The sequence below is a fragment of the Bos taurus genome, chromosome 13 (genome assembly GCF_002263795.3).
Source record: "Bos taurus isolate L1 Dominette 01449 registration number 42190680 breed Hereford chromosome 13, ARS-UCD2.0, whole genome shotgun sequence".
In the NCBI taxonomy this organism is placed as follows: Eukaryota; Metazoa; Chordata; class Mammalia; order Artiodactyla; family Bovidae; genus Bos; species Bos taurus.
In genome coordinates, this window is record NC_037340.1 from 67734778 (window position 1) to 67750998 (window position 16221).

Below are 16221 nucleotides of genomic sequence, written 5' to 3' on the forward strand. Positions count from 1 at the left end.
CTCATTATTTTCTCCCTGATGAGCTGTTTGAATTAGCTGTACAGTTTCAAGGTCAACCCAATCAGATGGCAGGGTTGGCACTTTCTTGAAAAACTGAAGGAGTCAACTGAAGAGATGGCCACGCCACTTCTCTGGGCAGTTGGGTTGGGGAGTATCTATCTTCTTACAGGATTCCAAGCAGCTGACAAGAAAACCTAACGTACAAGAATCACATAAGTGAGAAGTTACATGAGAGAAACCAGAGGGTGGGGAGTTAGGCAGGACACTGTCAGTACACGCCACCCTGACTGACACACTGTGGGCAGAGCACACACTTTAAGCTTCTCAGTAGCCGAGGCAGAAAAGAGAAGCCTGGTCAGATCCAGCACCCAAAATTAACTCCAGGTACAGGAAGAACAATTCTTGGCACTAAGATCAGGTGAGAATGTCTTAGAAGAATCCTTTTATAAAAGTGGTACTGTGAAGTATTCTGATAATAAACACGACGACAGATGTTCTGGGGTGTGCCCAAACACCAACTCCACAAGGTGTTTGTCTACAGCTAGAAAGCAGTTGAACATTCATACATATTCTGTGAGTGTGGAATACATACCTTATGTGAGTATGTCCACAGAGGCACTGTTATTCTAGGTTCCTGATGCCTTGCACCTGGAAATATATCCCAATTTGCCTGGCAGAGGTCCAGTTTATGCCCCTGAACCCGGCCTTTCACTCTCCGATAAAGCATACTGTCATCTTAGAAAGCACCTGGCAGACCCTGGCCTCCCCAACTCACCCTGTTCCATAGATGCGCAAAATTCTTCAGGCCTACATGGTAGAGACTCTCCTAGTATTTAGCTGAGTCTCTCCTGGTGGATTCTCCACACCTCTACCCAGATTCCTGGAGCTGAGTAAACACTTGTTTATGCTAACACCTGTATGAACCTGATCATTTGTATGCAAGTGAACAGATAGGTTTATATATACAAGTATATATATACTTGTGTGTGTGTGTGTGTATGTATGTATGTATATATATATATATATATATATATATTATACAAGTCCAAGAGGGCTATACCTTAAAGTCAGTGGAAAACCCCCATTATAGTACAATTCAGGAAAGGCAATTCAGCAAAGAACTGTCTCTTTTCAAGCTGGGGGATAACTGATCTGGCTTCCTGAAGGAGACCCAAGGGCAGCTAGGATTTTCTTAGGAAGCCAGGAGTTCTAGTATAGTTCATGAACACATGGGAGGCTACTTATTGTTTTTGCTGCCTTCATTCCACCTCTGATCATCTCATTCTCAGAAGACCCTCTGAGGGACCATTCGTTTCCAGTTCTCAGTCCATGCGGTTCAGGTAAAGCTGAGCACACCTGGGGAGTGTATGACCAGGTTTAAGCCAGTCAGTATGCCGTATTTCCTTGCCCTAGTGGTTGATTCAGGGATGGATATGTGCCCAGCTAGATGCTTTTGCCAGGAATTTTTGGAAAAAGGCTTGATGCTAAGAGGATATGACATGAGTTGACCATCTAGTTACCATGTGACACCTGGGTCAGCAGGAGGCACAATGTTACGATCAGAAGCAAGTCTTGATTATGTCCTAAGTGCCCCAATGCAGCTGTGTCGCAAGTCAGAATTACTTGGACTTTTTAGATTATGCGAGCTATTTTTGCCTAATAAAAATGAATTGGGTTTCCTATTACTTGTAACATAAAAGACTTTACTGGTACAATGATGAGAACTCCAAATCCTATGCCTCCTAAACATGGCCAAGACAGATGGGCTATATTTCAAAGCAGGAAGTACCAGTTAACCATCAGAGGCAGAGAAAAATTTCTATAAAATACCTATGGAACATTTTGAGGACTATCTGTGGAAAATCTATCATTTGGAAGTTGTACAATGTAACAGTGATCAAACTTTCATGTGATTGTTGGCAATGAGCTAAATACTAGATGCCATCTCAAGAAACAACGGATTTTAATTAGCAGTTATTTTAGACCATTCTATCTGAAATAGTTAATTAGGAAAGATAAGATAGTCCATGGAGACCATTCCTAGTTTGTGGCAATAAAACCACTCATCAACATCTAGGGTATTATTTAGATGCTTTCTGTAGTAGAAGTCTTTGAAAGCAAAATGACCCATTAGAGACAGTTGGGCTAAGAGAACTTTCTGAGGCAGATGAACTAATTCTCATCAAGGAGAGCTAAACTCTAATGGTTTTAAATGGTCCATGTGGTTGAAAAACCACTGACCTGGGAATTAGAAAGCCTAAAGTCTAGTTTCAATTCTGATACTAAATTAGCCCATTTATTCTGACCAAGTCCTTTCAACTTCCATAGGCTGTTTTTTGTTTCTTTCTATAAAATAAAGAATTTAGATGATTAAAGTCTCCTCTAGCTTTAAGATTATGATCTGGTAATTTGCACATGGCCATTACACTCTCTCTGTAAACAGGAAGTCTTCATCATATAAATGGTAGTTTATAGAATATAGAAATCAGGGACTTCACTGGTAATGGTTAAGACTCCAAGCCTCCAATGCACGGGGCATGGGTTTGTTCCATGATTGAAATTAAGATCCCAGATGGTACACAGCGTGACCAAAATAAATAAATATATAGAAATAATAAGTGGCATTTATTTAATTTACCCTTGTACTTATGTGTTAATATAAACCCTGTTTTTTATACTTGGGCCCTTATTGAAAATTAGACAAAAATAAAGAAGGGTCAATGTCATTAAGAATTAAAACTATAAAGCATGGTGTTCACATATACATCACTCAGTGGGCACTTTGCTTTGAGTTGTAATAATATGATGCATGTTCTCAGATGCTTCCAGTGAAACAGTGGGGACAGATTATAGTTTAACTAAATGAGTGTTAAATCACAGAAGCAGCACACAGGTTCTGAGTCTGCAGGAGGAGAATACTGAAGTTGTGAATTTAGAGAAGCCTTACAGCTGACATAAGGATATTTTAAAGGATCAGTGGAGAATTTTAGGCAGAGATGATCATGTAAGGAACCCTGTTTTCCTTACAGAAATAAAGAGAATAGTTGGAAAATGAGTGTGTGTATGTGTGAGTTCTGATTTTTCCCCTGGTGAATTTGCTCTATGAGCTATTGACAGCAAACTTTGATTGGATATCCTATGTTGCAGGCTACCTTACATGTTCTCACATTTAATAAAAACTTTTTAAACTTCATCTTACAACTAAGATTAAATGACAGCTAGGAAAGGCAAAGTGAGGATTCCAAATTCGACTTGTCTCCAAAGCCTTTGATCTTTCCACAACTACCATTTCTCTCCAGGAATGAGAATTTGCTTCACAGCTCTAAAATGCACAGATTCTGAACCCTCTCACTTCCTTCCAGTTAGTTGCCTACCCATTAATCATTTCCTCTACTCCAGTGTATCAGCTAGTGGAATCTTTCTCAAGTAGGTTACTGGAATTTTCTGTAGCATGTTTCCAATGCAGTTTTTTAGGACACACCCCTAGATATTCTGATTCGGGATTGGATTGGGGGTCAGCATTTAAAACATGGGTCGTGAGACTGGAGGAAACACTGGGCCGATGTCCTAACAGATCTACCCATTTCTAATTTTCTTGTTTCAATCGATTCTCCCTTCTCAGAGTTACTCTCAGGGTCTCTGGAGACTTCCATACTGGTTTCCATCGTTTTTATTTACTGCTAATTATCAACTTTTTTTGGTTTTGTTTTTAGTTTGGCTGCCCCGTCTTAGTTGCGGCATGCAGGACCTAGTTCCCGGACCAGGGATGCAACCCAGGCGCCCTGCATTGAGAATGCCAAGTCCTAGCCACTGGACCACCAGGGAAGACCCCAAACACCACTGCTTATCGTGCATTTACTCATTTAATCCCAGATCACCCTCGCCTCTCCACTCTGGGACAGAAACTCATGAAAGAGACCAAAACTGCACTGCCTGGCCGCACGATAGGCGCCCAATATTTACTGAACCACAAAATCCACTAGGTAGTTACTATTATCCTCCAATCGGAAAATGTGGAGGAGACTAAAAGAAATCATACACCCGTGACAGCTTACAACGTAATGTTAATTTGGGATGCACTGCTTCCTTGCCCACCGCGTACCGCAGGCGGCGACAAACTCTTGGACCAGCGGTCTCTTGCCAAGCTCAACCTTCCAGTAGCGTGCTGCCGCCCTCCGGGTCACCCCAAACTCCTAAGGCCACTCAGAACCCAGGTCCGCTACTCTAAAGAGGAAGAGAGGCGCGCCCTCCCTCCAATATGGCGGAGCCGATCACATGGGTCCGGAGCGGGGCCGAAACGCAGATCACGTGGCTCGGAGTGGGTGGTTACGGGGGCGTAGCCGTAACACCGCGGAACCTCCTAGATCCAAGCTCCTCGCGGGCCACGCCCCCCAGCCCCTTTGGGGGCTGGTGCGCGGCGGAGGGGTGGAGCCTTCCTTGTGACCTTTCACCCCAGCATGGCAGCGCCCGTGGGACCGGTGAAGTTCTGGCGACCCGGTAAGGCCCTTGGTGGAACGCTGGGCAGATGCGGCGGCCCGACTTCGGTCTTGGCCCCACGGCCAGCCTGCTGGGGCCTGAGGACCTGCTTGCAGCCCTGACCTCGGCGGGTTGGCCACTGCCGCGCTGGTGGCCTCGGAAGCTTAGGCGTGCACAGTGGTCCCGAGGGATTCAGGGATCCGCCCCCGACCTGGGCAGAAATTCTCTGTGACCTCGTTACAGTCTCAGCCTCCCCGGGCCTCGTTTTCCTCGTTTCCTGGTGCCTGTCTTGCCCAACCCGTGAGATGGGGAAAAGCTGAAGCGCCCACGCGTGTCCTTTTACCGCCCTGGGGCTACGCTGGTACTGGACAGGTGGTGCTGCCCTGGGTTTAGGAGTTCAGGTTAGGAAATCAGACTGCCTGGATTAGAATTCTAAGTTCTGCCATAGAGTAGTAGAGTTCCTCTGAACAAGTTCCTTCTTAGCCTTAGACTTCTCATATGTGAAATGGGAGGAATAATAACACCTATCGTATGGGCTAGAATAAGGAGAACGTGCGCGCGTTGTTTCATGTAGAGTAAGTAGGTGCTCGTTAAAAGGGAAAGCATCTTAGTATGTTTTAGGGTAATTTTTGTCCACCCCGCGTGTCTGCCAGAAGTGAACACTCTCCGCGTTGGCTGTCACCCACTTCCCGTCTTGCAGGCTAACACAGTTTCAGCCGCCAAATGGTTTGCTTGTTTTCTTTGAATTGACTCATTAATCAAGATTTTGTTGAATGTTTATGTACCAGACCCTCCCTCCCCTTCCATCAGTTTCTTGTGAAAAACAAAAGTTTCTTAATCGTTGCCAACTTACTTTTGTCCACCACTTGAACCTCTGTAGGTCTAGATGTGTAAAGTATATTGCAGCAAAAATGAAATAAGACAGAGAAGGGTAATATAGGGGAAGGTTTTCAAGGGTATTTTAGAGCGAGTCCCTGAAATTCTGACCATGCGTATCAGTGATGCGGAAGAAAACCCAAGCAAGGGATGTGTTAATTCTTTTTTAAAATCTGTAGTTTGTCACTTAACGAGTTTTATGATTTTATGATTCAGCATTTCAAGTCCTCAGCCACATCCTGAGTTTTATTTGCAGCCAAAACTAAAGTCCAGTTAGGTAGTGAGTATCCAGTTAGGATACTCTCTGTTTTATTTCTTTGAGCCTTTAATAACAGGTCAGAGTGTTAAGTACAATAAAGGTCTGAATAAATTGTTGAAAATCAGGCCAAGATACTCTTTTGGTTAAAGAACATGGGATTACTCCCAGAGTTCTCTTCCATTGTTTCGCTCTTTCACTGTAGTTTTACTTACTGAACACCTAGCCTTGTGGTCAGGAGACAAATATCTCTAGACCAAGGCTCTGCTCTCAAGATTTATGCTTTCTCTCTCTCAATTGTAATACGAAGTCGGATATCCTCTTTAAGAGATTTTAAAGTGAGACAGAAAAAGGGAGTGGTAAGGAAGAGGAGCTCTGGTAGGATCAGACTGTCGAGACTATCCTGACTGCCATTTTCTAACTTGGTGATTTGGGAAAATCACAGTTACTCTATCTGTAAATTGGGCAAAGCACCTACCCAGAGGATTGTTTTGAGGATTAAATGAGAATACATGTCAAGCTCTTAGCCCTAGATACATATTTAACTATTATAATTCATGGAAGTATTGGAGAGAGGAGGGCTTCCCTGGTGGCTCAGACAGTAAAATGCAGGAGAATTGGGTTCAGTCCCTGGGTTGGGAAGATCCCTTGGAGAAGGGAATGGCTGCTCACTTGGGTATTCTTGCATGGAGAATTCAGTTGTCAGAGGGGCCTGGCAGGCTCCAGTCCATGGGTCACACAGAGTTGGCTGAACGAGTAAGCACACACACAGATAGATGAGAGGGAGAGGTTAAATGTGTGGATAAGATATCATTCATCAAGATAGTGATATTTTTTCAGATGAACGCTGAAGCACAAATAAGGCTTTGTGCCATGGAGAGGTAGGAGAATGGAACTCTAAAGCGTGTAGCACTAACAAAGGCAGAGTGGGATGGTGCCTCAGCAGTGTCCAAAACACCAAAGTAGTTGAGTAGCATGGGGATGCTTAGTGGTAGGATATGTTTTGGGGCGGGGCTTCCCAGGTAGCTCAGTGGTAAAGAATCCGCCTGCCAACATAGGAAACACAGATTCATTTGATCAAAGATCCCCTGGAGAAGGAGATGACTACCCATTCCAGTGTTCTTGCCTGGAAAATCCCATGGGCAGATGAGCCTGGCAGACTGCAGTCCATGGGGTCACAGAAGAGTTAGATACAACTTAGGAACTAAACAACAACGAACTAAACAACAACAGCAACACAGCGTGGGGCGTGGCAGAACATGAAGCCAGAAGGGTAGGTAGGGGCGTCATCGTGAGAAGTCTTCATGTAAGAATTCAGATTTCACTGTTTTTAAGCGGGAGATAACATGATCTAGTTTATTCTTGGAAGATAACTGGCATTAGTGTGCAAATGCTTAGGGGAGGAAATTAAGGTCAGGGACACCCTTAAGAGAAGATGCTGCTAAAACAGAGGAGGGATATTGAAACCCGAGATTCTGGGATTCTGGCGTGTGAGCAGTAGGGAGGGACCTAATTGGAGAGACGTTTTAGAGGCAGATACAGAGGAAGGTGAGGTCAGTAATGACTCAGATTTCTGGGTTCGGTGACTGTCTAGGTAAGTGGTTCTCAAATTTTGCTGTGTAGTTGAATCACTTGGGAAGCTTTTAAAAACTCCTGCTATTCAGTTTTACTCCATGGTGATAAATGAGAAGTCTGCTACTGCTGTTGCTAAGTCGCTTCAGTCGTGTCCAACTCTGTGCGACCCCATAGACGGCAGCCCACGAGGCTCCCCCGTCCCTGGGATTCTCCAGGCAAGAACACTGGAGTGGGTTGCCATTGCCTTCTCCAGTGCAGGAAAGTGAAAAGTGAAAGTGAAGTCGCTCAGTCTTGTCCGACTCTTAGCGACCCGGGAGCCCACCAGGCTCCTCCATCCATGGGATTTTCCAGGCAAGAGTACTGGAGTGGGGTGCCATTGCCTTCTCCGAAATGAGAAGTCTAGAGGGGCTCAGAACCAAGCATCAGTATTTTTTAAAGATCTCCAGGTGATTCCAGTATGCATTAAAGTTTGGGAACCACTGGTCCAGGTAAACTGTTCTGTCATTAACTGTAATGAATTTGATGACACTTACTGGACACTTTGTGCTAGTCACTTTTACTTACGTCATCTTATTAAGTGGTCACGATGTCTTGTGATGGAGGTATTACTCCATTTTACAGATGAGGAAACTGAAATTGAAGGTGTGAAAATAGGATACGAGAAATACACAGGGAAGGTCAGGGAAGTGACTGAGACTGGGTATAAGGGCAGAGGAACATGTGTCCTACAGGCTGGGAGTCACAAGCTCAGGTAGCTACAGGGGCCTGTTGGACAATCTAAATGAGTGAAGCAGCCGGGTGGAAGCAGTAAGGAGAGGAAGGAACTGTGGCAAACTCGAGTGTGTACTGTGTCAATTAGCCCGAGGTATACAATATCCTGTCTAAAGCAGGAAGCTCTGTGTGGTTCCACCCAAAGGTTGTCACATGGCCTCAACACCCAGATTAGAATGCTAAGTTTTTACATGTTTTAAACTAATGATTTCAAACATTTTAACGATGGCATGTTTGGGGACCTCATAGTTTGTGATCTTTACCATTTTGTGATCTCTGCCTTAAGATCTTTGTAGGAGCTGCCTGAGTTTTGTGTAGGGAAAAAAAAATTTGACGTGTTAGTCCAAGTGAATCAGAAGGGCCTGGCCATTTTCCTTCCTTCATTCAACAGATATTTAGTGATAAATCAGTGTTTGACCACGTGTCTGGCAAAGACTTTATAGCAACAGCTTTGAAGAGTTTTTGATCTGATACACAGCAAGAAATGTGCTGTGATCTAGCACGCACGCACATGTGTGTGCACACACACAATTGAAGAGAGTTGCACAAAAACAACAGTGCTTTTTGGAATGCACTCTGATACTTCTGTTTGATTTCTAGTTTAGCATGAACAAAGGCAGAGTGGGATGGTGCCTCAGCAGTATCCCAAACACCAAAATAATTGAGTCGCATAGCATATTAAAGAAGTTCATGAGTTTTATAACCCATTGATGGATCACCACTTAAACTGAAAAATTGGGTTAGAAGGAATGCTGAAGAGGGCGAGGGGGCGTGCTGTTATCAACTTATTTTATAGATGGAGAGGTGAAGGCCTTTATAATTTATAAGAATTACAAACTTGTTACTCATTTAAGCACTGAGAATATTCCCAAGGGAAAAACAAACCCTAGGCAGCCAGAATGGACCATGGGATGTATAGACAGCCAGGAAGCAGTCCTAGTTTGGCTGAATGGAGTCTTTTGTATGGAGGAGACGTGCTCCTCATTGATTGACAGCACCTGTTCTTGTAAAAGACCTCATAACCGCATGTACCGAGGTGAACTTGGCTATAGGTTAGAGACAGGAGGGTTGGGGTAGTCAGGAAGACACCTGGGTGGATTAAATCTTGGAGTGGGAGGAGGTGAGACGTAGGAGCAATGTTAAAAGATTCTAAGCATGCTATAAAGGTTTAAAATGTGTTGAAAAGAAGAGAATTCAGGATGAAAGCAGAGCTGATGAAGATAAGCTATTTCTTTGCTCTAGTTTTCTTGAGTGAAGATCACAAGGAATTAATCCGATGTAGTGATAATAAAGGGAGAAAGGAAAGGAAATGTGCCTCTTTGAGTGCAGGCTTTGTTCCAAGTCCTGTTCTGTCTTTTATCTTGTTGAAAGGAAGGTCAACATTTTGGCAAAAACAATATAGTAGTGCCCCACTTACCTGATTTTTGACGGTCTTGGACCTCCGGAATACAACTATGTTCCTAGAAATGAATGGAAAAGGAATCAGAGAGCTACAGCGGTGATTCTGAACTTAGCTCTGGGGGTGGTCTCTGGACCTCCAGCGTTTTTGTGTTCTCATAAATTACTCCCTGGTGTATTTTTCAGGAGATGGAGTTCATAGGCTCTATTAGATTGTCAGGGGGGTTTGGGACCCTTCAAAAAATGTAAAAGTAAATCACTGGGCTAAGTATTCTGATCACAAAACCTTTGCACTTTTACATAGCATCATGGATTATGCATTCAGAAAACCTGGGTGATGATAGTATTGGGTAATTATTCTTGAAGCACCCCTCACAGAGGGCTGTGAACTTCTAGGGAGGGTTTTTATTAATTCCCAAAGGCGACAGTCTCTTGTGCTGAACAAGTCTTATTTTTAGAGATACCTTTCTTACGTTGAATTGAATTCTGAACCCTGTTCCATTTACTTACAACTCTTGAGTTCTGTCTTGGGATGCACAAACAATTTGGTGTGACAGACTACAGAGGCTGATCATAAAAATGGAACCCATGTTACTCCTAAGGCATTTTCCTTTTCAGGCTAAAAATTCATAGGACCTCAAACAGTTTTTCAAACAGGCAGGATGTGGCTTCCCTATTCTTTTCCTCCCTGAGTCCCAGTTTGTTACTGTTCTTACCAAGAAGCCACTGTGGTAGGACTTGCTGGGTGGTCCAGTGGCCAAGATGCCTGCTCCCAATGCAGGGGAGCCCAGGTTCAATCTCTGGTTAAGGAACTAGGTCCTACACGCTGCAGTTAAAGATCCTGCATGCTGCAACTAAGACCCAGCACAGCCAAATAAATAATTAAAAAAAGAAGAAGCCACTGTGGGTATCTGGTGTCTAATCTGCTCAGCATAGTAGACCAGCACTTCCTTCCCAACCACTTCAGTTCTGTGACTCAAATAGAAGCTGCCAATTGTTGTAGCCCGTTCCAGGGCCATGGTTGACTGGATCGGGCAGGGCAATGGCCTTAAACTGGGGGAAAGAAAGCCGTCCCCACCTTCCAAATAGCACACACCTGGGACTCCCGGTCCCCCTCCCTGGGTCTTTCTCCATCACCACTTGATGCTCTAAGTCCTCTTCCTTTGGAAGGAAGAATAAGAGAAGCAAGTCAGCTGCTCAGAGGTGGGGCCTGCATCTGTAGTGTTCACTGCTGTATCGCTGGCACAATCATCTTTGTTCTGTGGATGAGTGAGTGAATGGTGGAGGAACTGTGAGCCTGAGCTCTGGCATTGGCTGCAGCCTTGATTCCAGCTCCTGTAGAGAACCCAGCCCAGAAAGGAGCTTGTTAAGAGGAGCAGAGAAAGAAGGAGAAAGGCCAGGCGGTGTTTGAGTCCCTGGTACCCCTTGACCCTGAACCTTGCTGCCATCGTACGGTGTTAGGATTCTTCGTTTGCTTCAGCTAATTCCTGGTGGGTTCCCACCACTTATATTAAGAGTTTGGTAATAATCCCAGCCTGGTGACCAGAACTCAACACCTTGTCCTCCGTCACCTACAGTTGTGTGTAAACAATTTGCAGCCCAGTGGGACTGCCATCTCCTCTGTTCTTGACACCAGTATGATGTTTTTCTGTAGTCTCACAGGTACCTTTCTAAATGTTTTCCTGAAATTACTCTTAGTGGTTTGAAATAAAAACGCATGGCTTCCATTGTATATCTTCATCTTTGAATTTGTAATTTTCTCACAATTTTCCTGTTCCTTGTATCAGAGAATCTGAAAAAAAAACAAAACCCAAAAACATTTCTGTTGCAGGTACAGAGGGGCCAGGTGTCAGCATCTCTGAAGAGAGACAAAGTCTAGCTGAAAACTCGGCAACAACTGTTGTTTACAACCCTTATGCTGCCCTTTCTATAGAGCAGCAGAGGCAGAAGCTGCCAGTGTTCAAGGTACATTGAATAAGCATGTTCAGTCGTCGGCCCGAAGCAGCCTGCAGTGGCTTAATACTTGGCACTGAAGTGAATAATGTTCCTCTTACTGTTAATGATCCTTTAGAATGCAGTGAGCTCAGAGATGGCCTATCTGAAGGGTGTCTTTAGAATACTTGTGTGTGTTAATCTTATAAATCCGGAAAGTCCTTAAGGTTTTTTTCAATTAGATCTTGCATATTGGAAAAACTGAAAGAAATGAAGTGACATTCTTTTTTTCCCCTCTTTGCTTTCAATTATGGACAAGTTCAAACATACAGAAAAGTAGAGAAAACAGCACAGTGAACTTTCATGCATCCATTTTCAGTAGCTTACTGGCATATGGCCAGTTTTAGCTTTTTTAAGGCATATTTTTTGACACAAGATTAATTAGAAATATCAAGTTCTTTCCGGAGAAGGCAATGGCACTCCACTCCAGTACTGTTGCCTGGAGAATCCCATGGATGGAGGAGCCTGGTGGACTGCAGTCCAGGGGGTCTCGAAGAGTCGGACATGACTGAGTGACTTCACTTTCACTTTTCACTTTCATGCATTGGGGAAGGAAATAGCAACCCACTCCAGTGTTGTTGCCTGGAGAATCCCAGGGATGGCAGAGTCTGGTGGGCTGCTGTCTGTGGGGTCTCACAGAGTCAGACACGACTGAAGCGACTTAGCAGCAGCAGCAGGTGGTTTCTGTTGAAGAGGTTAACACCCACGGGGAGAGTGATGGCATTTGGGTGTGGTTATTACATACCACATGCACATCCAGATGCATGATTTTATTAGTCTCATGAAATGCACTTACACTCATCTTGTCAGAAACCAAAGTGTTAAACTAGAATTCAGAGTATATTCATTTACAGTTAGCCATGGTTCTCCAGTACAGAGAATACAGTCCATGAGCACACTTTCTCCCTGTTGCCAAGTCCACATGGAAAGTCAAGCCATAATCAGAAAGTGGGCCCAGAGCCAAAGGCGGTTTAGATACAGTTGAAGGATATTTATTTCCTGTAGCCCCTGATGTAGGGTGTTGAAGTCCCGCTGCCTCGTATGAGGCCCCTCGAACGACTCAAGTAGGTGGGGCCACCAGCACTGGTGTCTGTCTTTTCTCCTGTACAGTGTTGGGTGAAAGCCGTCAGGTTCTTGCTCTTAGAGAGTTTCTTTGTCTAGACTATGCTAAAAATTCCTCTTTTATTAATATGTTCTTTGTCCAAATGGATATGAAGCAGCTGCCTTCTGAATGTAGCCAAGTCACCTCCATCAGACTTTTCTGTGACCCCAGACATCTTAGTCACTCCTGTACTGACAGTCTGGGTTTCTTCTATAGATGATTAACCTCAACCATCATATGTGAATGTAAACCAGTTTGACCCTCAGAAGATAAGATTGTAGGTTCAGCATGGAGGGACACAGTTGGAGCTGTGATGAAGAGTCTAGACTTGAGCTAGACTTCAGAGTTCAAAGGCAGTTTTCATCATTTGTGTGCTGTGTGACCTTACTTCAGCACCTGAGCTTCTGTTTCCTGTCTGTAATATTGGACCTACCTCATAGGATTGTTATGAGGACCAGATGCCATAATCTACATGGAGCATTATTTAGTAAAATACCTGACATGTTATGCACATTTAAGTACAAGGTTAATTATTGTTTACTGAGTATTTACTTTTCTGGACTCTTCTTCATCCACCAGCTGTACTTGTAAAATATAATAAATGAAACAACAGATGGAAAAAAAAAAACAAGGATGGTAACATTGATCAAATTAAAAATGGTAAGATGAGAGGTGTAAGTTATTGATAAAAATCAAAGCAGAGTTTAAGCACAGTTGTAATCTCATAAGATATTAAAGATAAATCTAGGGCTTCCCTGGTGGCTCAGCCGGTAAAGAATCGCAGCAACGCAGGAGGCTCGGCTTTGATCCCTGGTTCTGGAGGATCCCCTGGAGGAATAAATGGCAACCTACTCCAGTGTCCTTGCCCGGAGAATCCCATGGACAGAGGAGCCTGGCAGGCTACAGTCCATGAGGTCGCACAGAGGTGGACATGACCAAAGTGACCTAGTACAGCACAGGAGACGAAAACGATAAAAGTAACTCATTCACCACCACACCCCCATTAAAACTTAAAGTGAAAGTAGCTTTAAAGATAGAAGTTGAAACTAAAGCAGCAGTAAATCTAAGGCTCATTCCCCCTTTCCCCAGTGCCATTTCAAGGTGACATTTCAGTTGGCTGCCTCCCGTGGGCTGTCATTTTCTCTGGGCCCTGGACACTGCAATGCAAGCTTGTATTCTTATTCCATTAAACTCAAACCTCGTTGAAGCTCAGTCTGGTCCTCTGCACCAGCTGTCCTCGATTTCCCTGCCTGTACCTGTTCGTGGTACCATCATTTTCCCAGTCTCTAAACTGGAAATCATCTTGTCATCTCTCTCTCGAATGTCACACATCATTTTGCGTGCAAATATGCATTTGCATTGCTTCATATTTAGCACATGAAGTAAATTAGTGCCTTCAGTTTCTTCACGCTTAAATCACTCTGGTATACCACTGCCCAGTTTTCTTGCAACACAGCACATACTGCCTCCTAGGTAAAGCCCAGACTGACTGTGTTGAAGGCCCTCACTACATCTCGTATTAGTAATTCATTCCCAAATCAAACCTGGAGCCTTTCATGGGCTTTTTCTAGCACCTCTTGAATAGAGTTCATATAGTTTGCTTATTTCCATCTTCTTATGTTATTTCCCTAGAATGCCATGTGTGTCTCTGTCTGTATTCGAATTGTCTTTCAAGTTGTCTTTGACCACCCACCCATTCATCCATTCATCCATTCAGCAGATGGATTGACAAGATATCAGTTACCAAAATGGTTGCAAAGAACCCAAACCTTTCCTTGCCTAAAACTAACCCAAAAGAAAGTGCAGAGTCCAGGCAATTGAAAGGAAAGCATCGAGATGAGTCATGAGACTGCCTGCAGCAGAATCCCCTTTGGGTGTTTGCAGAAATGGCAAATTCCTGGACTTACCCTAGCCCTGCTGAATCAGAAACCCTGAAGGTAGAGCTAGGAATCTTCATTTTTAACAAATAGTTAAATATCTATTTAATATATGTTAAATCGATAATAAAAATATTCTAAAAGATTTTTACACTAAAACTGGAGAATTACATATTTAGACCCTGCTGCTGCTGCTAAGTTGCTTCAGTCGTGTCCGACTCTGTGCGACCCCATAGACGGCAGCCCACCAGGCTCCCCCGTCCCTGGGATTCTCCAGGCAAGAATATTGGAGTGGGCCGCCATTTCCTTCTCCTATTTAGACCCTAAATAATGCTAAATTGGAACCCCCAAACACCCCAATACCTTATTTAAGCAATTAGGCAGCATCATGTGTCTCAGTCTTCTGTGGAGTCAGATGAGTTGAACGGTGATGAGAGTAGGAGAATTTGGCAGATTTTTACCTCAAACCAGGAATTTATGGAATATCATCATGACTTTACAGATCAGTGGGTGTGTCTGTTATCAAATGTGGGTACAGAAGTACATTCTGAAACTGAGTACATGGGATCTTGGAGTTGTCTGTGACTTTCCAGTGGCCAAAATAGCATTTCTTCTCCCACTGAATGGGTAACAGAAGGCCCAGTTGAAATACAGAGGTAATGTGTAGGTGCTTTATTGTGCACTTGGCTGTAGAGGCAGAGATGAAAGCATATTCTTTTTGTTTTCACCAGCTAGTAAATGAAAAATAACGTGATGCATGCATATTGCACAAAGTTAAAGGGGTTCCTCATATGCCTGCTCCCTGCCCCCCACTTTCTTCCCCTCCCTGGAGACAGTACAGTTACCAGTGCCTTATTTTGCTTTTCCCCAAAGTAGTTTATATGTAAAGAAGCGTATGTGTATTTACCCTTTTTTAAAAAAACATAAATAGTAGTGTATTATCACACTGTCCTGCATTTTGCTTTCTTACCATAGCAGACCTCATTGACCATTCCACATGCCTACAAGTAGGCATTTGTTCTTTTTAACGGCTACATATTATTCCATTATTGGAGTCTTTTCATAACTGTTTAATCATTCCCCTGTTGATAAACATATAGGCTGTTTGGATTTTTGGTACTTACAAACAATACTGCAATGAGCATGCTTGTATATACATCTTTGTCCACATGTATTAGGATAACTTCTTAAAAGTAGAATTCTTGAATCAAGAAGTATGTGCGTTATATATTTTGATAAGTTATTATATTCAGTTGCAATTGTGTTGCCTTATACCAACAGTACCTGAGATACATTTTGATAGATATTTGGAATATGTTTTGGTAGTTCCTTTTGAAAATGTCCTTTCTTTTGGCAAATAGCTCATTTCATAATGTTTAAATATCTTTGTTTAGGTCTTTTGAGAAAATGTATGTCTGTTTATAGTGTTTGGTTATATTTTTTTTCAGCTGAGGAATCACATATTATACTTGATAGAAAACTATCAGACAGTAGTGATAATTGGAGAAACAGGATGTGGGAAAAGCACACAGATTCCACAAGTGAGTATATATTTATTTATTTTTGCAACACTTTCTTTTTCTCTTTTTGTCTGTGCTGGGTCTTCATTACTGAGCACAGGCTTTCTCTAGTTGCAGCAAGCCTCTCTAGCTGTGGTGCACAGGCTTCTCACTGCGATGGCTTCTCTTTTTATGGAGCACAGGCTTTACAGCACATGGGCTCAGTAATTGTGATGTATGGGCTTACTGCCCCACAGCATGTAGAATCTTGCCAGACTGCAGATCGAACCCATGTCTCCTGCATGAGAGGCAGAAGAGGAGGGGTAAGATGGATGCTGCTATAGTTGTGAATAAAAATGGACAGTGTATTATAGAATTATACAATGCTATGGAAGAAAT

The 16221-nt window shown here is 43.3% G+C and overlaps 1 protein-coding gene across 1 annotated transcript in view; it reads left to right on the forward strand.

The window, feature by feature from the left end:
* Positions 1-4457: 4457 nt before the first annotated feature.
* The window catches only part of DHX35 (DEAH-box helicase 35), a 68935-nt gene continuing 57171 nt past the window's right edge, over positions 4458-16221 (forward strand). Inside the window, exons 1-3 of the mRNA NM_001192343.1 lie at positions 4458-4497; positions 11184-11317; positions 15772-15864. Of these exons, the coding sequence (NP_001179272.1) occupies positions 4458-4497; positions 11184-11317; positions 15772-15864 (267 nt within the window). The remainder of the gene's footprint in view (positions 4498-11183; positions 11318-15771; positions 15865-16221) is intronic.